The 27,583-nt window shown below is 39.3% G+C and overlaps 2 protein-coding genes across 6 annotated transcripts in view; one reads left to right on the forward strand and one right to left on the reverse strand.

Moving 5' to 3' along the window:
• Window positions 1–10,878, reverse strand: part of TMEM87A (transmembrane protein 87A) — a 40,091-nt gene extending 29,213 nt beyond the window's left edge. For both annotated transcript variants that reach the window (XM_080931478.1, XM_080931477.1), the window contains exons 1-4: window positions 10,689–10,878; window positions 9,490–9,550; window positions 4,511–4,596; window positions 1,408–1,521 (exon numbers count right to left, since the gene is read on the reverse strand). In XM_080931478.1, the coding sequence (XP_080787604.1) occupies window positions 1,408–1,521; window positions 4,511–4,596; window positions 9,490–9,550; window positions 10,689–10,844 (417 nt within the window). In that variant the 5' untranslated portion in view covers window positions 10,845–10,878. The remainder of the gene's footprint in view (window positions 1–1,407; window positions 1,522–4,510; window positions 4,597–9,489; window positions 9,551–10,688) is intronic.
• Window positions 10,879–11,003: 125 nt separating this feature from the next.
• Window positions 11,004–27,583, forward strand: part of GANC (glucosidase alpha, neutral C) — a 54,575-nt gene continuing 37,995 nt past the window's right edge. For all 4 annotated transcript variants that reach the window (XR_013975389.1, XR_013975390.1, XM_080931394.1 and 1 more), the window contains exons 1-5: window positions 11,004–11,833; window positions 13,183–13,245; window positions 15,665–15,773; window positions 21,250–21,377; window positions 24,692–24,871. Coding sequence is in view for 2 of the 4 variants with exons in the window: in XM_080931394.1 (XP_080787520.1) it covers window positions 11,805–11,833; window positions 13,183–13,245; window positions 15,665–15,773; window positions 21,250–21,377; window positions 24,692–24,871 (509 nt within the window). In the remaining 2 variants the exon portion in view is untranslated. The remainder of the gene's footprint in view (window positions 11,834–13,182; window positions 13,246–15,664; window positions 15,774–21,249; window positions 21,378–24,691; window positions 24,872–27,583) is intronic.

Here is a 27,583-nt window from a genome sequence, read left to right on the forward strand (position 1 = left end):
GACAAGACCCTCAAAATTAATTATCAACGACTTCATTCGTTGGTCCATTATTAAGTTACAGTCTTCAACCCATCACTTCTAATAACTGAGCGGATGCACTTCCGGTGCACTGCATGTACTTTGCAGCATTTGCTAAGTGTCTCCAAGCAAATGAAACAAAGACAAAGTGAAACCACTGTTAACAAACCATTTTCAACATTCAAACTTTCCTACACTCTAAAAATTTCCATCCAAAAATTGGAGTTATCTCCCATTTCTAAAATTAAAAAAAAAAAAAAAAAAAAAAAATGAGTTTCAGGTCTGGGCAATGGCTCACAGGAAAAACTGCTTGATGCTCAAGCATGAGGACCCCAGCTTGGAGCCCCAGCAACCACATAGGAAGCCAAGCACAGTGCTGTGAGTATGTAATTCCAGGGAGAGAAGCAGAGACAAGTAGATCCCATCCCTGCAGTTCACTTGCCACCCCATCAAACAAAGCAGCAAGCGCTAGGTACCATGAGCAACACTGTCTCAAAAAATAAAGTAAAATAAAATAAGGTAGAAAGAAAATAAAATAGGCGTGAATGAGGAAGACAGTCTGTCAAACTCTGGCCTCCACTTGTAAATGCATGGACAAGAGCACCAGCATATATATCATAGGTTTGTATACTAGTACACATACACATACACACACATACCCCTCACATAATAGCATTCATGTGATTATATTTATGTCAGTATTAATAAATGTATAGTCTTTTATATTACTCAACTCTGCATATATTACTCTTCTCTTGACACAAACAAGGTATAGAATTTAACCCTAAAGTAGCAATGCCCTTTTGATTTCAGATGTATAATAATAAAATCTAAAACCTCTAATTATCTAAAGACATACCAACTAAAATATTGCTTTGTTAAATAACCATCTACAGATGAACAGATAAATAGAATGTGCTATATACATATATAACACATCCCCTCCTAAAAGGGGATTAAATTTGGGTACATGCTGCAACACAGGTAGGTGAACCTAGAAAACAGAATCCATACCAAAAAGAACAAAACTCAAATCCCTCTATGAAGTACCCAGAATTGTCAAATTCAGAGACAGAAAGCAGACTAGGGGAGAGCATGCTCAGGAGGGCGAGTGTCAGCTGGATGGTACAGACCCCTCTCCAGCGCTGACGGCTGATAGCATGAATGAACTCAGAGCCACCCAATCTAGTCTTCAGAAATGGTGAGGCGGCAATGTAACTTTTACAAGAATCTGCTTATAGCAGAGAGGAAAGTTCGGCTTTCCTTCATACTGAGATCTCTGTTAGAAGACAGAACTAATAGATAAACAATAGACACGGGAGAGATTCAGACATTACTTTTTTTTTCCTTCACCTTTTCTCTATCCTTCTAACCACTGTTGGAGTTTACCTGTGCTTTATAGAGTTCACTACAGTTCTGAAATAATTTTGATGATGTTTGGTATCTCCCAGACAAGCCTTTTTTTCCCTTGAGATTTTCCAAGTATGTCTCTACTTCATCTGCCTAGAAAAACAGAGAAAATACAAGTTCAAATCAGGTATTTGAAGGACAACAGAGTCAACATGTAGTACTACAAATATAACTTGGACATTTAAAAACCAACAGAAGCCTGGGACGTTGTTCAGTTGCTCAAGTGCTTGTTGTGAAAGTACAAACACTTGAGGTTGAGCCTCAAAACCTATGTAAAACAAGCTGAGTGTGGAGGGGCGTCCTTGCAGTCCTGGTGCATAACAGGTGGAGACAGGCTGGGCCTGGGATTCACTGGCTGGCAGCCTGCGGGGCCTGCTTGATGAGAGCTGGCCAATGAGAGACCTTGTCTTGAAACACAAGGCAGAGGGCATGTAAACACCACTAGAGGCTATCTTCTGGATTGTACACATATTCACCTGGACATACACACACACCTTTAAAGTGATTACAGAATTACAATCTTTGGCTCACAAAAAAGGGTAATTCTCTAACAATTCTGGGAAGACTAATAAATTTTCAGATACAAAGAGTTTTTATCACATGAAACTACATTTAAGTTACTTGACCAAATCAACAAAATCTACATTTATGTTCATAAGCTTGGGGTATAAAACTGTTGCTACCAATCATAGTCCATTTCTGATAGTTACAAAAGAAAATATCATTTATCAATTCTGTACTTTTTCTCCTATACCCAAACCACATTCATTAGAAAGGCTCTAATATATCTAAACCATCATCTCCATACTTAAAAACAAGTATGAGTACATATGTGTAAGTTTATATATGATCATGTTCACACATGCCCTCAGAAGCTGCAAACACAAGCAGCTTGGCTATCAGCAGGGTGGGCCATCTGTAAGACAGTACATACCAACTGCTGAGCCATCTCTCTAGTCCCATCTCCTTACTTTTATTTTGTAGCAATCCAAAATAACTACTTGTATGTCTTATGAAAATAGGACCTAAATTCTTGATCAGATGACATGAAGTTCAAACGTAAAAACTCTCTAGCATTAGTTTAATTTGTGATTAAGAGAAAAAGGTCAATATTTTAAACCAAATTCTAGAGTCATCATTTCTCTAAATTCTTTAGTATTTTCATTCCTTCCTATGATATTATTCCAAACATACATATGTATATGTATTATAACACACAGACACACATATAAATTTATAATACTGTGTAAAGCAGGAGTGCCTGTGGAAGTTACAGGTTTTAGATCCTCTGGAACTGGAGTTACAAGCAGTTTTGAGCTGTTCAATTGGGTGCTCAAAACAAAATGTGTGTCCTCTGCAAGAGCTATAGATGCTCTGAACACTGAAAGCAAAAGCAATCACCAACACTCCTGTAAAACTTCAGTACAGAAGCTGGGGATGTAGCACAGTTTGCCCAACATGTAGGATGTTTGCCTAACATAAATGAAGCCCCACTTTATCTTTCTACTGCATAAAATCAGGCACAGGCTGCTCTACTGGGGGACCCAGGTTCAATTCCCAACACCCACATGCAAGGTCACAGCTATCTGTAAGTCCACTTCCAGAGAGTCCGGCACTCTCCTCTGGCCTTCAAGAGCCATATGGTATACAGACACATAAAATACAGAAATATAAAATAAAAATAAATAAAATCTTTAAAATTACAAGACACCTGGGAACATTATATTATAAAATGTAAAAAAAGTTCATCAATATGATTTCAGCTGCTGCATTTCAATTAACCTTTAAGAAACTCCACATGGTAAGCTGTGGTATAAAAAAGAATATCCCAATTACATGAAATGGTCATTAAAATACCATCTAACCATATATCTTTAGCTTTGAATTCCTGACCCTCCTACCTCTAATTGTTAAGTGTTAGGAATATAGACATGTCCCACACCACCCTTGGCTTATCCATTAATTTTAAAAATTTATATTCATTAAAAATGTCATTTATACTGGGTGGTGATAGCACATGCCTTTAATTCCAGCACTCAGGAAGCAGAGGAAGGTGGATCTGTGAATTTGAGGTCAGTCTGATCTATAAAGTGAGTTCCAGGATATCCAAGGCTACATAGAGAAACCCTCTTTAAAAAAATAAACAACGAAAAAAAATGTTACTTAAATGAATGTATAATGAGCTTATTATTGCTACTTTAAAATAATGACTATCTCAGTATTTTGTTTTAATTTTTATTTAAAATTATTTTTATCATGTATATGGGTGTTTTTGCTGTATGTTTGTTTGGGCACCAAGTATATGCCTGGTGCCTGCAGAGACCAGCTGAGGAAGTCAGATCTCCTGGAACTGAAGTTATGGAAAGTTGTGAGCTGGCATGTGAGTCCTGGGAACTCAACTCGGGTTCTCTGGAAGAGCAGCCAGTGCTCTTAACCACTGAGCCATCTCTCCAGCCCTGTTTTAATTTCTTTTTTTTAAAGTATAGAATAGAGTTTATTAAGGGCATGGGTAGGGGAGTTAAGAGGGTAGTAGGGGCAGAGAGAGAGAGAGAGAGAGAGAGAGAGAGAGGAAGAGCAGAGGAGAAGATGCTGGCCATGAGCACGTGGAGGGAATGGGGAGAGAAGGGACAAGAAGGCAAGAGCAAGAAAAGCAAGAGCTCAATTTCTAAAAGAGAGAAACAAACAAACAAAAGCCTTGTGGAGGACCAGAAAATTTGTTCAGCAAGTAAAGGAGCCTGCTACCAAGTCTGGTGACTGGAGTCCAATCCTTAGAACCTATATAAGCTGTCTTCTGACAATCTTATTCGTGCCATGGCTTGAGTAACAAACACCACAATAAACTCAAATGTTCAAAACAATGTTTAAAAAGGCTTTTCAAGCCCACAGTTTTTTTTAAAGGCTATAGATTCTGAGACTGAAAGCCTGAGAAGTGCTGACACAGGTCTGCAGACTGAGACTCGTGGACTATGCTTTCAGCTCTGATGGGCCACAATACACACTACTCTTTCATCCATAGAGTTCGGAGGCAGGGACCAGATGACCATTAAGTCACAGGAAAAGTCTGTAATTTCATATTCTTTACCTTGAAATTATAGATTTCATTGTAGCAATCAGCACTTTTCAGAAACCAGGTTATATTCAAAGACTGGTCACAAGGCTCTCCATCAACTAGAAAAGAAGAAATCATTGTAAACACAAGGGTTCCAAATGAAGCATTCTTTCAGCATCTCTCTATTAAATTACATTCTTTTTATATTCCCCCCTAGTCTGATACTCAGTATTCTTTTTTTAAACATAAGGAACTGTTTCTTCTTTTTTCTTGTGTTTGTTTTGAGGCAGGATCTGAGGCCAAGTGTTAAAATTATAGCAGTAAGCTATATACCCAGATTCCTAGGTAACCTTTAGATAACATTGCTGTGCCCTCAGAAAAATAGCCAAGGAGGTTTTCTTTCTTTAATCTCTTTGGAACTGTAGGTTTATTCCTATGTCTCAAAACTTCAACTTTCTAGACTTCTATACTACTCAGGTATTTACCAGGCAGAACACATACATACAAAAATTCAGTATTTGAGTGTTAGATTAAGAGAATGGGGAAGAACAAATGATCAAAGATCTTTTCAAAGTCCACAATTTTACTAGAGAAAAACAGAAAACAGTATCAAGGATAGCATAACATTTATGATTGTTAAATGGCTTTCAAACAGACCCACTGAGAGAAAATTCACAGCTTGGACTTTGAAAATCAGCAAGAATGCACAAAGGGGCACAGAGAAATGGCTTAGCAGTTAGGAGCACTGGCTACTCTTCCAGAGCACCAAGGTTCGGTTTCTAGCACCCATGTGGTAGCTCCTGGCTGGCTGTCACTCCAGTTCCTAAGGATCTGATCCGACAGCCCCTGTCTATCAACCTAACTCCAGGTTCAGTGAGAGACCCTGTTTCAAGGGAATAAAATGGAGATACAGATATACACTTGGTACCCTTCCCTGACCTGCACAGGCTCACACATACCAACACCTGAACACATACATACCATATTACATATACGCAAGACAAAACCCCACACAGTTTGGAAGTTGATATTCTAAAGAACCACCACTCTGCAGATGTGAGAAAGTAACTGCCTCGGAGAGGCAGGGCAAGATACCAGAGACTCTTCTGTGCAAACATGCCGAAAATAAACATGACAGCAGGACTGGGTATTGGTTGCCTGTAATTCTAGTACTTAGCAGGTGGAAACAGGAGGAGCAGGGGTTCAGGGCCAACTTCAGTTACATGAGACTCTGTCTCAAAAACAAAACAAAACAAAACCCAAAAACCACATGACTGAACTTAAAATTTAACTTTTTGCTTAGAACAAAAGAAACATCTAATCAAAATTTCTTTGATTCCAGCTTGAAACAAAATGTTAAAGATTCCTTAATTTTTGCAAGCATTACAAAAAAATCAGTATGACATTTAGGAATCTTCTTTTGTTTATTTATTTACTTTATGTGTATGAATGCTTTGCTCACATGTATGTCTTTATCATGTGTATCCTGGAATTAGAGTTCTGAACAGCTGTGAGCCACCATGTGGAGTACTAGGAATTGAACTTGGGACTTCTGCAAGAACAAGTGCTCTTAACCACAAATCCATCTTTCCAGCCCCAGGAATCGACTTTAATTCATAACAAAAGATACAACCAGGAGGCCATAACCCACATCTTGAATCCCAGCACTTAGGAGACTGAAGAAAGCAGATCACTGTGAGTTCAAGGCCTGTCTCATCTACATAGTGAGTTCTAGGATAGCCAGGACTACATAGAGAGACTCTCTCAAAAAACAAAAAAATAATTAAAAATTTAAGATAATAAAAATAATTAAAAAAAAGGTTTCTAGCTTTTTTAAAAGATTTATTTATTATATATAAGTACACTGTAGCTACCTTCAGACACACCAGAAGAAGACATCTGATCTCATTACAGATAGTTGTAAGCCACCATGTGGTTGTTAGGATTTGAACTCAGGACCTCTGGAAGAGCAGTCAGTGCTCTTAACCACTGAGCCACCTCTGCAGCCCTCTAGCTTTGCTTTAAATGGTTTTCTCAAATAACCTTTAAAAATGCTTTTTAAATTATTATTTTATGTATATGGTTGTTTTGCCTGTTTTGTCTATATACCATTAATGAGCCTGATGTTGAGGAAGGCCAGAAGAGGGTGTCAGACCCCTATAACTGGAGTTACAAATGATTGTGAGCTGATATGTGGGTGCTGGAATTAAATCTGAGTCCTTTGAAAGGGTAGCTGGTGCCATCTCTCCAGCCCCTAAACTAATTTTTAAAATATCTAACATAGTTATTGCAGAGCTCTATTTGAATATGCAAAAGTCTGACCAGCTGAGAATTTATGAAAAAGATATAAAGGGAATTATAATTTGGCTACTAACAGTGGAGAACATAAAAAGATAGGGGCTGTTAGTTTAAAGTCAGGGAATGAGTCTAAAGAGCCAAGTTCTATCCCCAGGAACCATGTGGAAAAAGAAGACAACTGACTCTAGCAAGTGGCCTCTGATTTCCACACATACACCATGCAATGCCTTCATTCACAAGTATACAGAAAATAAGTGAATAGATAGATGGATAGATGGATTTTTTTAAAGTCCTTAAAGAAAGATATGCTGGGAATTTTGTTACAAATATAAAAGTAAGTTAATTATTAAAGGGTAGGTAAGACAATGTTTCAAACTTTGAATTACAAACCCTGAGAGACAAAGAACATGGCTCCACCTGTGCTATGGAAGCCATATGCCATAATCATAAAGTAAAAAATCAAAGACAGTGGATAAATATGAGAAACTATGGGGATGACAGAGAAAAGCTAAAAACTAGATTTAAGGAAACTTGGATCTTTCAAAAAACAACAAAATGTAAACATTTAAAAATATGCAGATTGTTAAACTTGGCGAAATACCATGTGATCAAAAACAAACCAGAACAAGACAGTACTAGAGGAGTAAAACACAAATCTTCACGCTGTGCTAAGCAACTACAGCCTTCTGCTCCTCACAGCCATGAGTAACAGCCAGTAAACCAACCTCACCAGACAAGAGTAAGTGGTTCAAATTAAATTTAAGTCATTAGGAGACATTTTTACGGATGTAGTATAGTCCAAGTTTCTTTTCCTGTGGCTAAATAAAACATCCAGACCAAAAAAAAAAAAAAAAAAAAAAAAAAAAAAAAAAAAAAAAAACCCAAAAAACAAAAAACCAACCTGGGGGAGAAACGGTTTATTTTAGTACAAAAATCCCAGGTTCACTCCATCATTGGAGTGAAATTTAGGCAGCTAATCACATCATATCCACACCCAAACACAAGGAGGGAGGGATGAATGTATGCATCCACGCTGTGTAACTCAGATTTCTCCTACAAACCCAGGGAATGGGCCTGCCTACATTTCAGTTGGAACTTCCCACACAGATTAACATGATAATCAATACAATCCCCCACACATATGCCCACTGACCAACCTAATCAAGACAACCCCTCATTGAGATTCTTTTCCCAAGTTATTCTGAGTTGTGCTGTTGACAATTAAAAACTAACCATCATGAGTATATTCTTCACAGGAATTTACCTGCTCCTTTCACTCCCACTACAGTGCAAACTCAGTGAGAAAAGAGAGCTTTTCTACCACTTCTCTGGTACCTAAGAGTACTCAGCACACAGAAGTTATTTTATAACCACTTATTAAACAAAAGAATAAAATCCCCCAACTATGACTATTGCATTTTCAGGAAGAAGGCGTGTTCAAACAAAAAAACACATGAAGCAAGATTTGGGTCATTCATATCTAATAATCCTAGCACTTGAGAGACTGAACTTAAGGCTAGTCTTGGGCTTCTTAGTAAGAACCTATTTCAAAAAACAGAGAAGCCTGGTAGGCAGTGGTGGTGCACACCTTTAATCTCAGCACTTGGGGGACATAGGCAGATGGATTTTGGTGAGTTCCAGGCCAGTCTGGTCTACAGAGCGAATTCCAGGACAGCCAAACTTAGAGAGAAACCCTGTCTTCAAACAAACAAGCAAACAGGGTCATACGACAGTGATGATCTAGATAGAACACTATCCCCACCTCAGAACAGAGCTGCCCATGATCATGTACTTCCTAAAATAAAAACTTACAGAGCTAAGAGGAGGTTTTAGTACACACGGGACAGTTCAGCTCCAGATCCTGTGCATCACTCACTAGAAAAACTGGTTTTCTTCTATACAATGATGATTTCCTGGTAATATCCATGAACTCAATGTTCCCTGAAGTGTTAAACACTCCCTTGGTAAACATACTAAACATCTTAGTCCATGGTCTCACAAACCTGGGCCATGTCTTCAGTAAAAAGCTAACAAGCACACAAGAACAAATTTTGTTCTGACTCAGAACAGATTAAAAAATGATACAAGCACTCAACAAAAAAAATTAAATATAATTCAACTGAAATATGATTAAACATATAATTTATGTACATATATACACACTGTATAATGTAACAGTTAATATGAATTCAATAAAGTACACATTGAGTATGTAATACAAACATGTAATATAAGCTACATTTAATAGTGCATCTATATATAACATAGCAAACTGAAAAACAAGAGAATAAAAATAAAAATTCATACAAGTACCAAGAATATTATTCACAGATAGGACTTTATATACTAAATATTTTTATCTAAACAGTGCCAGGTAATTACATTTCTGAACTTAAAAATATATTAATGGGCTAGGGAAATGGCTTTGTTGGTAAGATGCTTCAGGACCTGAGTTCAGATCCCTAGTATTCATATAGAAATGTGATCCATGCCTATAATTCCAGTGCTGAGGAGAAACACACAGGAAGACCCCTGAGGCTGGTCGGTCAGTCTAGCCAGTCCTCAAGCTTCAATTGACCTCAGACCTTCACACGAATATACATACATGTTCCTACATGTACACAAACACACGCACATACAGAAGCAAACTAAGGCAGAGAAGAATTTCCTAAGTTTAAAGGGCCTGAATAACTTAAGGAAGTTTAGAAACTCACATTTCAGTAAGATGGTAGTATTTCTGAAAAGAATCTTTCCAAAACTAAAATAATTTTTCCCCTGCAAAGTAAAAGAAAGATAGTTAACATTAGAGCATTTCTATTTTCAAGACAAAATATGGATACCTACATTTATAAAATATTCAAATTAATTTTCTTAATTAAAAAGACGGCAACATTTCTTTTAGTGAAAGTCAATTACATCCTAACTATTGGCTCTTGCCCCTCCCCGCAGGCCATTAAGCAGGAACTGTACAAATTTCAAGCTAACTTAAAAGTACATGAGTTGGACAGTTCCTTTTACTCACTAATCATCCCTCAGAAAAACCGATCATTACTTTTGAGTAGCTTTTCACCAGTTTTACTTTTAAATTTAAAAGTAACTATTACTCATTTCAGTAATAAAAGACTACAATTCAAAAACCAAAAGCTTTTACCAACGTGAATATAAGCTATAATATTTGCCATATAATGTACAGTGAACAGGACAAAAATGAAGCAAAAAGGTCAACTAAATGGCTAATGGTTTTTTAAGCGGTTCTCACTTAAATCTGGGTTTTGTAGTTCGAAGTACTAAGTCAAACGAGATTCTAAAACTGGAAGGGGAATGGGTCGACCTATCAATTAACTATCCAAACGAAAGACTAGCCTTAGAATTGTTTTGTTTTGGTCAATCGCATGTTAAAATGCATTTTCTGAATCCCCAAATCCCCTAATCACAAAAACATTTCGAAGTTTAAACCAAATCAAACTGTAGAACTATTTTTCCTTCGTAGGGACACTTCATCCGTAGAACTATTTTTACAAACACACACACACGCGTGGAGGCGAGTTAAAAATGAAGTCTTCTATTCACATATCCCTTCCATCCAACCCTAAGTTACGGAACTTAGTAACATTCTAGCTGAAAGAGAAACTACTATGTCTACCTGAGTATTAAGTTTCTCTGGTGTTCGGTACAGAAAGTTCTGTTACTCTCCCGGTAAGAACACGCTTGGCCCTGACACTCTTCCTTGCCTACAGCAAACAGCCCAGCTCTCAGCTCTGGGCAGGAAGAACTCCGTCGGCAGCTACACGAACGTTCTGGGTATACCACCCACTTTGGGAACCCGACTTTCCAGAAATCTTCCTGGACCCCTTGGGCCACCGTAGCCCCACCTCTTACCCCCTCTAGGCTCAGTAGTGACTCCAACACTCACCGACGGCATAGGAATGTGCCACTTGGATCTGTCTGCAGCAAACACGGGTGCTGGACCTGCTCCAAGAAACGACAATGGGAATGGCTGCGCTCCTAAAAGGAGAAAAATGACAGGAGACACCTGAAGCCACGCAGCCACCGCCATCTTCACAGCCATAGAGCGCCTACCCAAAGCATTGAGCCTCCTTCTGGCTAGCTAGTCCCGCCTTCTTCCGGCTCGTCCCACTCTCTTCCGGCTCTGCTTTGGGGGCGGGATTATCCGGGTCCTTGAAATTGTGGGTTTCCCCCCCACACACACACACACACACCCCTCCGAACCTCAGAGGTCTCCAGAAACTTTGAGCTTCTTGCTCAGCCGTCTTCCTGTCTCGCTTCTATCGTGGCCAGGAGGTGAACTACCAGAGTTTTAGAGGTCCGGTGCTTCCCCCTGTTCTTCCAGTCCTTAAAGAAACTCAGTGCGGCGGTCAAGTCTTTGCTCTTCCCGCCCCTCATCCTTTCCAAGCCAAGGTCAGGCGCCGGTCAGACATCTGTAGAAGCGAGCACAATGGATACATGACATCCAGTATTGAGTTCTCTGGCTGTCGAGCTGTGGAATCAGAGCCTGGAATTTGGCAGGTCTGGAGTAGAAACGATTCATGAGCTCCAAAGACCCTTTGACCATGAAAGACTGTGGGTCAGCTGCAGCATAGTTTGACAGGCTACATCAGCGTCCAGCAGTGATCCAGACGGTACTCCCCACTGAAAACTAAAAGTGAGGAGAGATCAGGTCAGCTTTCGGTATCGTAGAGTGACAGCCATTGAGACAGGCCCTTATTGGTGCTTCCTATTGCTCATACTCTAGATTTTAATCTTCTTCGCCAATAAAAAGAAGGTTCACCAGCCACTCTCAACCTAGAAATATTTATCAAGTACACTATCCCTGTAAACACGCTGGTTAACGCTTGAGAAAATCCCAGGTTGGAAAAAAAAAAAAAAAAAAAGTTTGACCTCCGCCCGAAGGGGACTCTTAACTGTGATGGAGTGCGGGTTATAATTTAGCAAGCCTGCTTGTTACCGGTTTTTAAAGATCGCCTGAGGCTGTGGCCATTAGGAGCCAGGCAGATTTAACAGGAAAGCCATGGAAGCAGCTGAGAAAGAGGAAATCAGGTAAAGGGCAATTGCTCCTCCCCACCCCCCAAGAACTGACTTCAAAAACAACCTTCTAGCTTTGATGGCTTCGTTTATGTTTAAAAGCACTTCCTTGAATGCTTGCTCTCGGCTTCGCAGTTCTTTATTGGTTCTACAGGGATTTGGGTAATGTTAATAGCTAACTTCTCATAAAGTACTTTCCGGAGGATTGGCTAACTTTTAAGAGTGGAAAGGTTGCCTTCCAAACTGTAAGACATGGATTTTAAGCGGGCTGCTCCCCACCCCACCCCCGTACCTCCATTTAGATGGTTCCATCTCTTCCTGTGCCTTTCCGAGGCTCATTCTTTGAAATTAGAAGACAGCAAGGTCTCCTCATGTTTGCACACTGAATTAAAATAATGCCAAAAACTGAGTTTAATGAGGCTTTCTTTCTTTCCTCCTTTCATTTTCACTATAAAAGTTTGTTGTTGTTGTTTTGTCTTTTGGGGGGGTTGTTTGGTTTTTTTGGGGGGGGTTGGGAGGGGTTTTTGTTTTGTTTTGTTTTTTGACATGACTAGGTGTTTTCTATCTCTCCAGATCTAATTTTACATTTTAGCCTCTTTCAAAATCATGGACAAGCTAACTGCAGGTGCACAAAGCTATACCTCTCCACCAAAGTGAGTGCTTCCCACCACACTTATAGCTTATAGTTGTTTTAACTGGAGAAATATGTATTTAATTGAAATACATATAAAGAGTAGTAATGTATATCTTCTTACATTTTATTCCAGATACAGTTCTTCTGGAAATTTGATTTTAAGGAATATTAACCTCTAGATTGTTGGAATCTTCTTAGAAGTTTTTCCTTCTTCTGTATTTGTTCCTCTTCTGGCTCTAGCACCTGCAGATTATCTTTTTTTTTTTTTTTTTTTTTTTTTTAGAGGATGTGGAGCCTTATCTTGTGGTATGTTAGATTTTAACACAGCATTTAGGTACACTATGTCTTCAGGGCTAAACTCTCAGGCAGTATATGTTCTGAAAATATTTTGCTCTCTAAGTAGGTAAGTAGGCACCTTGTTTGGCTTGGTTTAGATTTCAGGTTCTGGTGTCCTGGCTATCATCTTAAAAGTCCCTTCCTTGTAATTGGCATTGCTTTTCCATGGCTTTCAGACCAAGCCTGTTAAAATATTTTGTTGTTCATTTTGGTAGATTTGGAAAAGGATATTGTTCTGCAGCTCACGTTCTGCCACCCCATGAAGTCTTGTTTTACAGCAGAGACACCGTTTTGCAGCACAGAATAAATTCCAAAAGTTGATTTTGCACGCTTATACTATCACTAGGGAAGGTACAAAAATTGATATATTCCTTTAAAATGTCTTCCTATTTAGTGTTGAAGATGAAGCAGTGGATAAAACCATTTTCAAAGACTGTAGCAAGATTGCTTTCTACAGGTAAGTAAATATTTCACCAGGAAAAAAAAATTCCTGACAGAATTCCAAGATTATTTCCACTAGGCTTTTGAGAACTGAGGAGCTAAGAACATACTCTTTAGGAAATCCAATATTTACTATTAAGTTATTTAAGTTATATTTTATTTTAAAAGCCAAAATACTTTTAAATAATTTTTAAATGCATATCCTTTCGAAAATAATCGACTTGCTTGGTTTGGAATGCACATAGAAAGAAATAGATTAAAAGTATTACTCCTACATCTACCTTTCCATCCCAGTTCTCCTCTTCTCCCTCCAAGTAAGCATATTTATTAATATTGTTTGTTAATTTCTTATGTATTCTTCCGGTATTTGTTGTATATATATTCTTAAATCTCCTCTTCCCTTATGCCTACAGGCAAACGTGTATAAACATTGTCCTGTGCCTCCTCTCTCCTGCTTTGTATTGTAGTCTGGAAAGCCTCCACTTCAGGATTTGGAGGTCTTCCTGTGCTCACAGGGTCCCACTGAATAAATAGATGCAGTATAATTTATTGGGTTCCAGCTCCACTTGCTAGAGCCTTGGGCTGTTGTTTCTTCTTAATCTGTTGCTATGAGAGTACCACCATATGAAGAGTTGTGAATGTCATTTCCTAGACACACAAGTGATTTGTAAGATGGTTTTCCAGGAGTGGAGCCAAAGACGTGGTTCAGCCATAGAGCACTTCCTTGTGTGCAGGGCTCTGGACCAGACCCTTAGCACTGAAGAAAAACAAAAGAGCAAACAACAACAGAAGCAGGATTTCTAAGAATTGAGCTACTGGATCAAAGAGTAAATAAATCTGAAATGTGTTGACTACTGATAGATTTCCCTCTGTGGGAATCTTTCTTACTTACTTTAATATTTTTTGAGGGTTTTTTGAGCCTAGAAAACAATGCCTTTAAAATCACTTTCTAAATTGTCTACTTTAGAGAAATCCATGGTTTAGTTAGTTCAAGAGCCTGACTTATACATACTTTTAGGTGATTCTGGAACTGAAATCATCAAAAAAATCATCAAAATTAATTTGTTTGTTTGTTTGTTTGATTGATTGAAGTTTTTGTTTTACTTTTTGTTTTGTTTATTATTTAAGATAATATCTCATTATGTAGATAACAACTGCCTGCCTGCTTCTGCCTTCTGAGTGCTGAGATTAAAGGTGCTATACCACCCACAAAGCAAAAATTGTTTCCATGTTTTTAAGTTTCTGTTTCAGTCACTGTCTGTTCTAAATGAAGAAAGGGTGCCATTTTAACTCAAAAAAGTTACCTGGGTGGGAGGGGGAGGTTATGTAATGAATGCCTATTCACCTTGTTAAGTCAATAGCCTATAATAAATTTTCACTAGAATCTGTTGAGTGACTATTAATGGTCCATTTCCTGAAAAGAAGGAAGAAATTTAAGTTCATAAAAGTTATTTTGCAAATTTGAGCTGGGAAAATGGCTTAGTTGGTAATGTACTTGCAAGAAGGCATGAGTTATATCCCTAGAACCAATTGTAAAACTATTGTGCCAGTCATGGGTACTTGCAGCCTCCAGTACTTGGGAGGCAAAGACAAGGAGATCTCTAGGTCTTGCTGGCCAGTCAGCCTAGCCTACTTGGCCAGCCCTAGATTAGTAAGAGACACTGACTTAAAGAATAAAAAGATGAATAGTCCCTAAGGAATGATACCTGAGGTTTTATTTTTTTCTGGTCCCCAATCACATGTACATAGACCTACAAAGTCACATGTATGTGTACATGAACACACGTACACATACAGATACACACACACAAAGAAAATTACCCCACTTCCTCAGTAAAGAAGACAGGATGCTATTCTTGAACAATCATGTTGAAAGTAGTATTATTTTAGCAATAATTTTATTAGGACTCTAGTAATGTCATATTTTTGGTACTTTATAGGAATACCAATGCTCCTTGCCAGTCACTTACTATGATAGTGAATTTACTAATATTTGCATGATGATACAGTCTATTAGATGGAGATAGTCACAAGCAGTTCTCATATATCTACTTGTCTTAGTTTGCTTTCTGTTGCTGGGATAAAGACCATAGCCAAAAGCAACCTAGGGAGGGAAGGGTCTATTTCATCTTGTAAACTCCCAATCACAGTCACTGAGAGAAGTCAGGGCAGGAACTCAGTGCAGGAACCTGGAGGCAGGACTTGAAGCAGAAGCCATGGAGGAGTGCTTTTTACTGGCTTGCTCACCTGCCTTTCTCACACCACCTGAAGCATCACCACGGTGGACTGGTCCCTTCTACATCAATAAGTTAATCAAGAAAAAGCCCCCACAGACTTTCCTACAGGCCACTCTGATGAAGGCTTCTTCTACTTAAGGTTCTCTCTTTGTGCCAAGTTGATAAAAGTCACCAGCACAATACTCTATATATCTGTAGGCGGCAGAAACAGCAGCTCTCCAAGAATACCACCTACCGGGCTTTGTTAGGTTCAGTCGGCACAGAACAGGACAGCACCAGGTTCCAAATCATCAGTGAAGCAACTAAGGTGAGTTGGAAGAATGATTTGCTTTTCTTTTTATTGAGACTGAATTCTATGCATTTCTAGGACAGCTAATTTAAACTATCTATGCCTCAGTAGAACTTTGCTAGAGAAGAAATAGGATCTTTTTCATATGTATACTGATCCTACATTAATCCACTCATTAATTTTTGAGGCGGGGTTGCATGTGACTGAGCTGACTTCTAACTTGCTGCTTAACTGAGGCTTCCCTTGACTCCCGCTCCTCCCTCCTCCATCTCCCACGTGCTGTGTTTACACTGGTCTTCCACCATGTCCAGTTGGTCCTACTGTCACAGTGATGCAAATATCGACAGTTTGCCTGTGTGTCACGTTTTTCCAGATGTTTTACATGTATTATTTCCTCTTAACTTGTTTTTATAATGTGCCTAAGACATACAGTGCACTATCCCCAACTATTAAGAAAAGGAAATCTAGAAAGATATTTGCCCAGAATCACCTAGGTGTATTTTTTCTGTCTTTGACAGATCCCATCAAAGATCCATATACGCTCCAGATCTTTAATGTAGAATACAGTTTCTCATGAAACCTGAACAAGGGGCAGGTTCAACAAATGTCCAAATTTAGGCTAGGAAACAGATAAGAGTATCATGTAGAGGGAAACCGAAGACATGAGTCTGTGTCTGAGCTGCTTCACTAGTATGTCATGTTTACTATGAACTAAAAGAATTACCATAGGATATCTCTCGTTTCAGTTCACACACTGCTTCAGAGGTGTCACAACGATGGGTCAGTTATACAAGTGTTTTGAGCTGGACCAGAAAGCACAAGTCACCTGATGCTTCGCTCTAGCCCTTACTTTTAGTGCTCTGCCACCTTCTAAAAGCATCCTGAGTTTCCAGGACCTCTCAACCTAATATGAATTAGCTGGTAATTCTTGAGACGTAAACCTAGTTCATTAAGATTGGTCTGGGTCCACTAGCAGCTTATAGACTGACCCCACAGCTCATCATTTCTTGCTCTCAGACATGAGCTTTGTGTGTGAAGCCTCCTTGTGACTGCCGCAGCTCCTGTCTTGTGATGCTTTGATGTGGAAACTCATCGGAGAACAAAATGAAAATCATCGCACAACGCTGGCAGGAGGTTCTGTAAGACCTTAATTTAGAAATTATTAGTGTTGAGCAAACTTGATTCCCAATCATTAGAGAGCCCATAGGAGGCTTTCCAGGAATCTCTGAGCTTACTACCAGATGTCAGGAACTTTGTCTTGTTTGTTGTTGTTTCTGATAATTTTCTCATTTTTATTCTTCTCTTCATTGTGTCTGTCACAAGTTGTAGTGACCATAATCTGGAAATAAAATCTTCATTCTTCTTTGGGGAGGCTTAGTGTATAGAACTTCTTGAATATCTACTATTATAAAGACATTGAGCAAAGAAACTGGGGCAGAATTATGTCAAATAACAGTAATAAACCAAAATTAAATTTTCAACACAGCTTGACACCAATGCTGTTGGTGCCAGACTGCTGCACAAGCCTCCTCGTGTCACAGTAGATCATTTCTTCTCTCTGGATTCTGAACATTGAGAGGCAGACATAGAATAGAATGTAGGTTAATATAAGTTACGAGCTAGTCAGGGAACAGACCTAGCTTAAGGCCTAGGCATTTATTCATAAAACTAAGCCTCTGAGTCATTAATTGGGAACTGGAGCACAAGTTAAAAGCCCATGGTTACAAGAGCCCAGCAAAACTGGATGTCCTTCAATTGCAGTGCAGAGGGCTCCAGAGGATGGATGGATTTCAGGGGAAGCAGGAAGTCCATCAAGAAAGAACAGTGTCTGAAATGCCAGTCACAAAGCACCCAAGTCTGGGGATTTTGTAAATACTTAAAACCTGCTCCATACTCAGATACTTTAAAATATCAAAGTTATGTAGGAATCTGTTTACTCTCAGGCAAATATATATTTTAAAAAGTCACCTTGAAATTTTGCCTGAGTCCATTTTAATGTCCTAGTGATATGCAGAGTTGAGATAAGTAATGGGGACTTAGGATTCCATTGCCCTCTGTTGCTTTAGTGGCCACTGAAGATGCAGGCAGTAATTGGAGAAGTTGTCTGTACTCTATGGCCATCTCGCTGCATAGGAACAGGGCCAAAGGTTATTTCTAGGCTAAGACAAAGGTATTAAGGAGATTGTAATCAGGTCCCAGTATGGTCTGGAGATTTCTAACAAGCTGCATATGCGTTCCTAATAAGAACAATAGGTTATTTTTCCCTTTCAGGTTCAGAGAAACAGTTCAAAATCTAAGAGGATCATATTCAGCTCACAGCTGCAGTTCTCAAATTGCACTGAAGAGGCAGATTCTAACAAACCCAGAACTCCTGGTGCCTGCTGCCCAGCTGCCTGCCCCACACTTGTATAGCCTTAAGTAATTAACTTCAAAGTCTGACTACTTATCATACTTGAAATACACTTCCTTTCCCCAGATCCACTCCTAATAAGCAATTAAGAAACAGAATCAAGCTTTATCAGTATTCTTTTAGTTTGCTTTGACTGCATAACAAAATACCATAGACCAAGTGACTTAAACAACAGATTCGTCCCTTATTATCCAAGGTGCTAACACATCTGCTGTCTTCCTGGCTTGCAGATGGATACCTTGTATCCACACATGATTGAAAGACACAGGCAAAGCAAATTCTGGTCTTTTCTTAAGAAGTAATTCCATCTTGAGGACTCCCCTCATGAGCTCTTAGAAGGTTAACATTACATAGAGTTAAAAAAAAAAAAGTACATGTTTGTAAATATGCCAGTAAGTGTTCAATAAAGAAGCTGTTAGAAGAAAGATGTAAATGAAAAATGTTCCCTTTTAAGTACTGTTCAAGTTTAGTTTTCCCTCCTTCTGTTACCAACTTTCTGCCGTGAATGAAAATGTGCCATGTGTTGAGAAGCAAAGATCTGGTCTTTAGACATCAACACAGGGGAATGTATGCTGCCTTCTGTGGCTCTAACAAGGCCGGCAGGACTAACCCTTTGCCTTTAGTGTACTTTATATTGCTAATTTTGGTGTTTTCTTCTGATTTGGATAAACATTTGTTATCATTTCTTTTTTCTTATGCAGCCTGTTAGCATGGTTTCACCAGAGATACTTCTAGCAGCTTCTTTGAGGACCCAAGTATCTCTAAGCATCTACATGAAGTTACTCCTTGCTTCTTCATCTAAGTGAAATTAAAATGAGACTTTCCCAACTAGCCACCTCCTCAGCAGACAGGGCACAGATACAGTTTAGCAAGCACTGTTCATTATGAGTGGCCAGCAAACAGTTAATTGGGAAATTGTCAAACAGAGCCATACCTGGGCAGACTAATCGCCCTTGGGACATGGGCTAGAAACTAGCACATGGTCACTATTCTTCTACTTAGAGAATCCATACCTACAGTTATCACAAACAGCTGGCTGGGGGTTCTGTCATTCTATCTTAACAGGCAAAGGGGCCCGCTGCCTTAGCCTTGATAGTCCTGGGTGCAGATTTGTAAATTGGGTTTCCAAATTCAGGGGTTTATGGCTCTCAGCTTTGAGCACTAAAGCTATGGTTCCAAGCCTTCAAAGCTGGTATACAAAACAGAGACTTACTTTCACTTACTAACACTAATTAGTTAGTGTCAGGACCTTTGGCTCCAGAAAAGCTGTAGGCAAGCTAATCTGGTGGCCATCTAGGCTTGTCAAAGCTCAAGTGAAGGGCTCCTCGAAGCAGAAGTTTGTCAGGTCAGCACAATCTTGTTCTCTGCAGCTGGGATATAGTTTTCACTAAGCCTCTCATGAAACGTTCAAGAGAGCTGATGTGCCACAGAGACAGCTGCCAAAAGAAGAAATGTTCAGCTTATGTTTATGGGCAGTTGGGTACAAGGAAAAGATTAGACAATTGTCAGCCAAAGGTTCGAAATTAGTGCTCAGCAGCGTGCAGGGGACTTGCAGTAGAGCCGTGTTATGGTGCCCTGGTTAAAAACCCGTGCATATTCTGCCATCCTCTGATCTAGATGCTTCATTTTGTGACTCAAACCCAGACATTTCTGTTCTCATGGGGTTCAAGTTGTATTTTTCAGTTTTGCTCTCCTCATACTTCTACACTGTTTCCATTCCTCCTGTAGGACATTTTTTTCTTCTTTTTTTTTAAGTTTTATTTAATGTTTATAAGTACACTGTTTCTCCCTTCAACCCCACCAGAAGAGGGCATCAGATCCCATTACAGACGGTTGTGAGCCACCATGTGGTTGCTGGGAATTGAACTCAGGACCTCTGGAAGAGCAGTCAGTGCTCTTAACCGCTGAGCCATCTCTCCAGCCCAGGACATTTTTTTTTCTAAATTTACCACCCCCTTGAGAAAGTTCCCTAGAAGCTTATTATTTATTCCTGGATGTAAAAAGCCTGTTGATAGATAAATAAGCCTCATTTTATTTACTTTTTTTTTTTTTTAATGTAAGAGAACTCAGCCATTTGTGGGTTTATCTTTAAAAAAAAAAAAAAAAAAAAAAAAGGTATATATTTAGAATTAGTCACCTGGACTCAGTTTAGATGATCCCAATCTGCTGGCAACATCTAGAGCATCATAATCAGGAGCCAAGCGAACATTTACCTTCTCTCCGTCAGGCCTTATCAGGGTATTGACTTTGGCCACATCAATGTCATAGAGATTCTTCACGGCATGTTTGATCTGGTGCTTGTTGGCCTTGACATCCACAATGAACAAAGCGTGTTGTTGTCCTCTATCTTTTTCATGTCTTACTCAGTGGTCAGTGGGAATTTGATGATAGCCTAGGGTCAAGCCTGTTTCTCCTGGTGCACTCTTTCAAGGATATTTTGGCTGCCTCCGGAGCCACGGGGTCTTGGGTTGCCAGAAAGTGGGTGATGTTCAGATCTTCTTTTTGTGGCTGTGGATGCCTTTCAGCACTGCCTTCTTAGCTCTCAAAGCCTTCGCTTTGGTTTCAGCTTTGGGAGGGGCAGAAACTTCCTTCTTCACTTTTGGTGCCATCTTGGCGAAAAGGGTTATTCACTCTAAGAACTGCAAAGATCATCAGTCTTGTCCTTTTCCTGAGACTGGCCCTTTCATCTTTCACTTAGCTGGAACCTGGTGACACTGAATTTAACACTGAATCTTAGCACATCTGTACCTGGTTTTACGTCTCAATCCTTTAAAGCCTGGTTGCAGTGTATACCATTATTCAGTTTGATCATTAGTAAAGACCCTCATTCATTCTAAAGATCCTGGTTTGGACAGCCATATGTTTACCTAGCCGCCGACACACAGAAGCTATTACTTGTTCTGCAGCTATAACCAAGCATGAACAAGCATATATTTAGGAAGCATTCATTTTATTGTCCGCACTCACCAATTTGCTTGACCTCTAATAATTTAAACAAATGCTTTCTAATTATTGTAATTTGATTGTTAGATAGGTTATCACTGAAGTAACCCATTGAAGCTGGTATCACATTTCTACTCCCAGATTCCTCTTGTGGCTGAAGTTTATGGTATAGAGAAGGACATTTTCAGACTTAAGATCAATGAAGAAACTCCACTGAAACCAAGGTATGAAGTTCCTGATGTCGTCAACAGCAAGCTAGAAACTGTCAGGTGAGCCTCCGAGGAGGGTCTGCTATGTTCTTTTTATCCTACATTGGATACATTCCTTATTCACCTTTTTTTTTTTTTTTTTTTTTTTGTCTGTTCAAAGTTATAATCAGTTACTGAGTTAGTAGTCAATCTTTTTGGGATAAGTTTATAAATTTTCTACATTATTCTTTTTGCTTTAACTCCCATCCCAAAACTGTTTTGTACTCCAAGGGAGGAGAGACAGAACTTTGGGCCTGCTCTGTTTCTTACAGCAGTAGTTTATTCAGCAGTTTGGAACTAAGTAAAAAAAAAACTATTTGATCTGCTCACTTAGGTTAGTACCATTACTCAAGAGACCTAATACACTAGCTCTCACAGTCTCACAATCATCAATACAGCTAGACAGAGTCGCTTTTAATTTAGGCTGTCTCACAAGCCTAACACTTAATTTTATTTAGAGCCAGAGATAAATTAATTATTCGTGTTTAGGTTAAAAAAAAATCCCTGGAGGCTAAAGCATTTTCAAGTACTTGTAAGATTTCCATCAGTCCTCCCCAGGCATTCAGGTAGAACACCAGCCGCATTGCCTGGTGACTTCTGTTGTTTGTCTCTGAAAGAACATAGGGGTAAGACAGATGCTTCAGCTTTCTTCATATCCCTACCATGATTCTATGTAGGTTATCTTATTGACCATAAAAACATATGGTCAATACATAGTACAGATTATGTAAATATCGTGTGGTAAACATCGCTGTTAGTTCGGCTTCAGTCTCAACCACTTTCTAGGGGACGCCGGCCGGAAGCAGCCTTTTGGCCTTTCTCAGACCCCTTTGGAGCCAGAGTTCTGATATTAATAGAGATGTATTGATGTGAGAATTAAATTAAAATGAGATCAAGCTAGTGGGACTTGATAAACCCTGACTGCTGTCCCCATGAGGAAACCGGTGACACACCCACAGGGACACTTACAGTGACAAGCAACCATATGCAGACCATGGAGATGGTTCTTATAAAAAGCCAACCAGATAACACCTCGAATTTCCAGAGCTGTGAGAAAATAAACTGCTTTTTAAAACAACCTGGCCTATGGTCATTTGTTACGATAACCCAACAAACTGGTACAACTAGGAGTGAGCCACGCATTCTGTGCGCTCCTGCGTAAGTTATTCTTGGTCATCAATTGAAATAAGAGGCTTACCAAGCAAACCAAGTGGTGAGAATATAGCACAGTGGCTGTCACTCAGAATTCAAACCTCAGAGGTGGCCTGGCTGCTGCCAGCCTCTCCGGAACATTTAATGACATAAAACAACAGGCTCGGGATTTGAAATTCTGAACTCACAACATTCTTAGAAAACGAATTAGTCTCTGTGACTACTTTGCACCTTATATAGCTACAGAAGCCCTATGGCTACAAACACGGATGCAGAGTTTGATGCTGCAGATGGCTGAAGTAGCTCATAAGCTGAGTTCACAGTCCTCTTAGATCTGTGATTCGGGGCATTAACTGCAAAAAAAAAAAAAAAAAATTATAAATGCATGCATGTGAGAAGATTTGGATAATTCCAAGTCCCCAAACTTCCAAACTCCAATGAGCCTGAGCCTTCCGTTCCTGCAGAAGCTACTCTCCCTGATACCTCTGTTAATGTTTTCTCTTATGTGTAGTCACACTACACACATGTGATTGCCTGAAGTAGGCAGAAAATGGTGTCAGATGCCCTGGAGCTGGAGTTGCAGGCAGATGTGAGTCCTCTATGTATCAGCATTCACTCTTAACCACGGAGCCACCTCTCTGTCACCTTCCCACTCCTGATAAACTTGGCCCTGCTCTGCCCAAGCACACCAACTAGACCTCCACTGAGATAGACTTTGCAAAGCGATTTCTGTGTCCCTTAAGGCTTCACTGCCTCCAAACCTCTTGTGAGGTCCTAACAGTCCAAAAAGCCTTCTACAGCCAAGCTCAAGAGAAGAGTCACCTGCCTAAAGAAGATAGGATTTTTATAGTGTCAGTGAGGTGGCTCGTCAGAACAGTTGCTGCCCCTAAGTCTGTGGCACATACAGACCCCTACACATATACACATAAGACACACAAAATAAAAATTCAAGATGCGATTTTAAAATAAAAAATAAATAAGAATATTCAATTTTATGTGCTCGAATGTTACTAGACATTATGGACAGAAATGATGATGATGATGATGTTGATGATTTATTTGTGTGTCTAACTTGTACTGGTTGCTTTGGATGCATGATTTCACTTAATTCTCCCCCAAAATTCTATTAGTTTTAATTTTATTATTTGTACTTTATAGCTAAAGAATTCTACCTAGAAGGGTTGAATAACTTTGTTACCTGTAGTTATGAAGTATATGCTTGAGTTATATATTTTTTAATGTTTTTCTTGGCGTCTTTCCTGCCCTGAACTTCTTAACCTTGTTAGCCATTTTCTTTTCTTTTTATTATTATTTTATTTTTATTTTATAAAATACTATTATAACTCATATTATATAAAATTTGTTACATAATAATATATAATGACTATATAATTTTTTTTCTTTTTCTTTCTTTCTTTTTTTCTAAGAAGGACTAAAGCTTTTCCATTTTGCCCTTCCTTTTCTTTTTCTTTCTTTCTTTTTTTTTTTTTTTTCTTGAGCTTCATAAGGTCTGTGAGTTGTTTCTTGGGTATTCAGAGCTTTCTGGGGCTAGTATCCAATTATCAGTGACTGCATATCATGTGTTCTTTTGTAAATGGGTTACCTCACTCAGGATGATATTCTCTAGTTCCATCCATTTGCCTAGGAATTTCATAAAAGCATTGTTTCTAATAGCTGAATAGTATTCCATTGTGTAAATGTACCACACTTTCTGTATCCATTCCTCTGTTGAAGGACATCTGGGTTCTTTCCAGCTTCTGGCTATTATAAATAAGGCTGCAATGAACATGGTAGAGCATGTGTCCTTGTTATATGTTGGAGCATCTTGGGGCAATATGCCCAGAAGTGGAATAGCTGGGTCTTCAGGTAGTACTATGTCCAATTTTCTGAGGAACCACCAGACTGATTTCCATAGTGGTTGTGCCAGCTTGCAATCCCACCAACAATGGAAGAGTGTTCTTCTTTCTCCACATCCTCACCAGCATGTGCTGCCATCTGAGTTTTTTTTCTTAGCCTTGAGTGATGTTCTGTCTAAGCTCTTTTCCTCTCTGTCCATGATGGCTCCTTACTGTAGGCCTTACCAGTTCTCTGTCACAAGATTTTTTGCTGACGAACACTCTAAATCACATAGAATCATGCAAACCTGTAGCAATTGATTTTTCTCTTCCTGTCTTATTTTGCAGGCTGGTGTGCTCAGGGGACACAGACAGTCTGATGCTGACAGACAGAAAAGGAGATCTGAAGTGTCACATCTCAGCAAACCCGTTCAAGATCGATTTGGTGTCTAAGAATGAGGCTATGCTCAGCATCAACTCCCTGGGCCAGTTATACTTTGAGCACCTCCAGGTCCCTCACAAGCAGAGGTATTTATACTTTACTTGACCCTTAAGACCTCCCTTAACAAAGCCTGTCTGAAATCCCAGCTGCCTTGAACTCAGGTCTTCCTGTTTGAACAGCAACTGCCGTACTGGCTGAGCTTTCTCCCCACCCACCCCCACCCAGAAAGACTTCAAAGGTGGCTGAAGAACTTATGTACTAATATATTTGCCATGCTATTGTTTTTATTTATTTTATTTATTATCATTACTGTTTTTCCATATTAAAAAAATTGGTTTAAATAAGATGTCCCCATGGTTCAGGCATTTGGATACTTGGTCCCCGGTGGGTGCTGCTGTTTGGGGAATTAAGGAGGTGTGGCCTTGCTGGAAGAAGTTTATCTCTGGAACCAGGCATTTTTGAAATTAAAAAAAATTTTAATTTATTTTTATTTTATTTTTATACTCAAGATTTCATTCTCCTCCCAGTCCACCCTTCTACTGTTCTACATCCCATACCTCCACTGCCCCCTACCCCACCTCACCCCCGTCTCCACAAGGATATCCCCACCCCACCCATGCTGCCAGATCTCAAAACTCCCTGGAGCCTCCAGTTTCTTGAGGGTTAGGTGCATCTTCTCTGACTAAACCCAGACCTGAAAGTCTTCTGCTGTATAGGTGTTGGGGCCTCATATCATCTGGTGTACGTACGCTACCTGGTTGATGATCCAGTGTCTGAGAGATCTCAGGGGTCCAGGTTAATTGAAACTGCTGGTTCTCTTCAGAATTACCCTCCTCAGCTTCCTCCAGCTTTTCCCTAATTCAACCACAGGGTCAGCAGCATCTGTTAGTTGGTTGGGTGCAAATATCTGCATCTGATTCTTTCACCTGCTTGTTAGGTTTTTCAGAGGACAGTCATGATAGGTCCCTTTTGGTGAGCTTTCCATAGCCTTGGTAATGGTGTCAGCCCTAGGGGCTTTCCCTTGAGCTGGATCCCCTTTTGGGCCTTTCCCTGGACCAATTATGGGTCAGAGTTTTGACTGTGGGATAGCAACCCCATACCTCACTTGATGCCCTGTTTTTTTTTTGGAGGTGGGCCCTACAAGTTCCCTCTCCCCACTGTAGGGCATTACTACTAGTGTCTCCCTCCTTGAGTCCTAAGGGTCTCTTACCTTCCAGGTCTCTGGTATATTCTGGAGGGTTCTTCCAACATCCTATCTCCTGAGGTTACCTGTTTTCATTCTTTCTGCTGGCCCTCAGGGCTTCAGTTCTTTTCTCCCACCCAATACCAGATCATGTTTCCCTCCCACCCCATCCCATCCCCTTTCCCTCCCAGGTCCAGATATACCCCTAGCCAAACTGACTAAAGGGCAAATTCACAAAATCAGAAATGAAAAGGGAGACATAGCAACAGAAACTGAGGAAATAAAAAAATCATCAGATCCTACTATAAAAGCCAATACTCAATAAAACTGGGAAATCTAGATGAAATGGTATCTGTTTTCTATACAGATACCACATACCAAAATTAAATTAAGACCAGGTAAACTATCTAAACAGGCCCATATTCCATAAGGAAATAGAAGTCATTAAAAACCTCTCAACCAAAAACAGCCCAGGGCCAGATGGATTTAGTTCAGAATTCTACCAGACCTTCAAAGAAGACCTGATGCCAATATTTCTCAAGCTATTCCATAAAATGGAAACAGAAAGAACAAAATACCTAAATCATTCTATGAAGCTACAGTTACTCTGATACCTAAACCACACAAGGACCCAACCAAAAAGGAGATCTTTAGACCAATCCCACTTATGACTATCGATGCAAAAATACTCAATAAAATTCTTGCTAACCGAATCCAAGAACACATCAAAATCATCATTCACCACAATCAAGTAGGCTTCATATCAGGGATGTAAGGTTGGTTCAATATACAAAAATCCATTAATGTAATCCACTACATAAACAAACTCAAAGAAAAAAAATCACATGATCATCTCCTTAGATGCAGAAAAAGCATTTGACAAAATACAACACCCCTTCATGTTAAAAGTATTGGAGAGATTAGGAAATCAAGGTCTATACCTAAACATAATAAAATCAATTTACTGCAAACCAACAGCCGATATCAAATTAAATAGAGAGATACTTAAAGCAATCCCATTAATGTTAGGGACAAGACAAGGATGCCCACTCTCCCCATATCTATTCAATATAGTACTTGAAGTGCTTGCTAGTTAGAACAATAAGACAACAAAAAGAAATCAAGATGATACAAATTGGCAGAGAAGAAATAAAAGTATCACTATTTGCAGAAGGTATGATAGTATACTCAAGCAATCCCAAAAATTCTGCCAGAGAACTTCTCCAGCTGATAAACAACCTCAGCAAAGTGGCTGGATATAAAATTAACTCAAATAGTTCAGTAGCCTTCCTTCATTAAAATGATAAGATGAGAGGGAAATTAGGGAAGCAACTCCCTACACAATAACCATAGATAATATAAAATATCTTGGGGTAACACTAACCAAACAAGGGAAGGATCTGTACCACAGTAACTTCAGGTCTCTTAAGAAAGAAACTGAAGATCTCAGAAAAAGGAGAAACCTCCCATGCTCTTGGATTAGCAGAATTAACATAGTAAAAATGGCCATCCTACCAAAGTCAATCTACAGATTCAATGTAACACCCATCAAAATCCCAACGCAATTCTTCAAAGACATGGAAAAAGTGATTCTCAAATTTTTCTGGTAAGGCAA

Source organism: Micromys minutus (genome assembly GCF_963924665.1).
Source record: "Micromys minutus genome assembly, chromosome: 17".
In the NCBI taxonomy this organism is placed as follows: domain Eukaryota; kingdom Metazoa; phylum Chordata; class Mammalia; order Rodentia; family Muridae; genus Micromys; species Micromys minutus.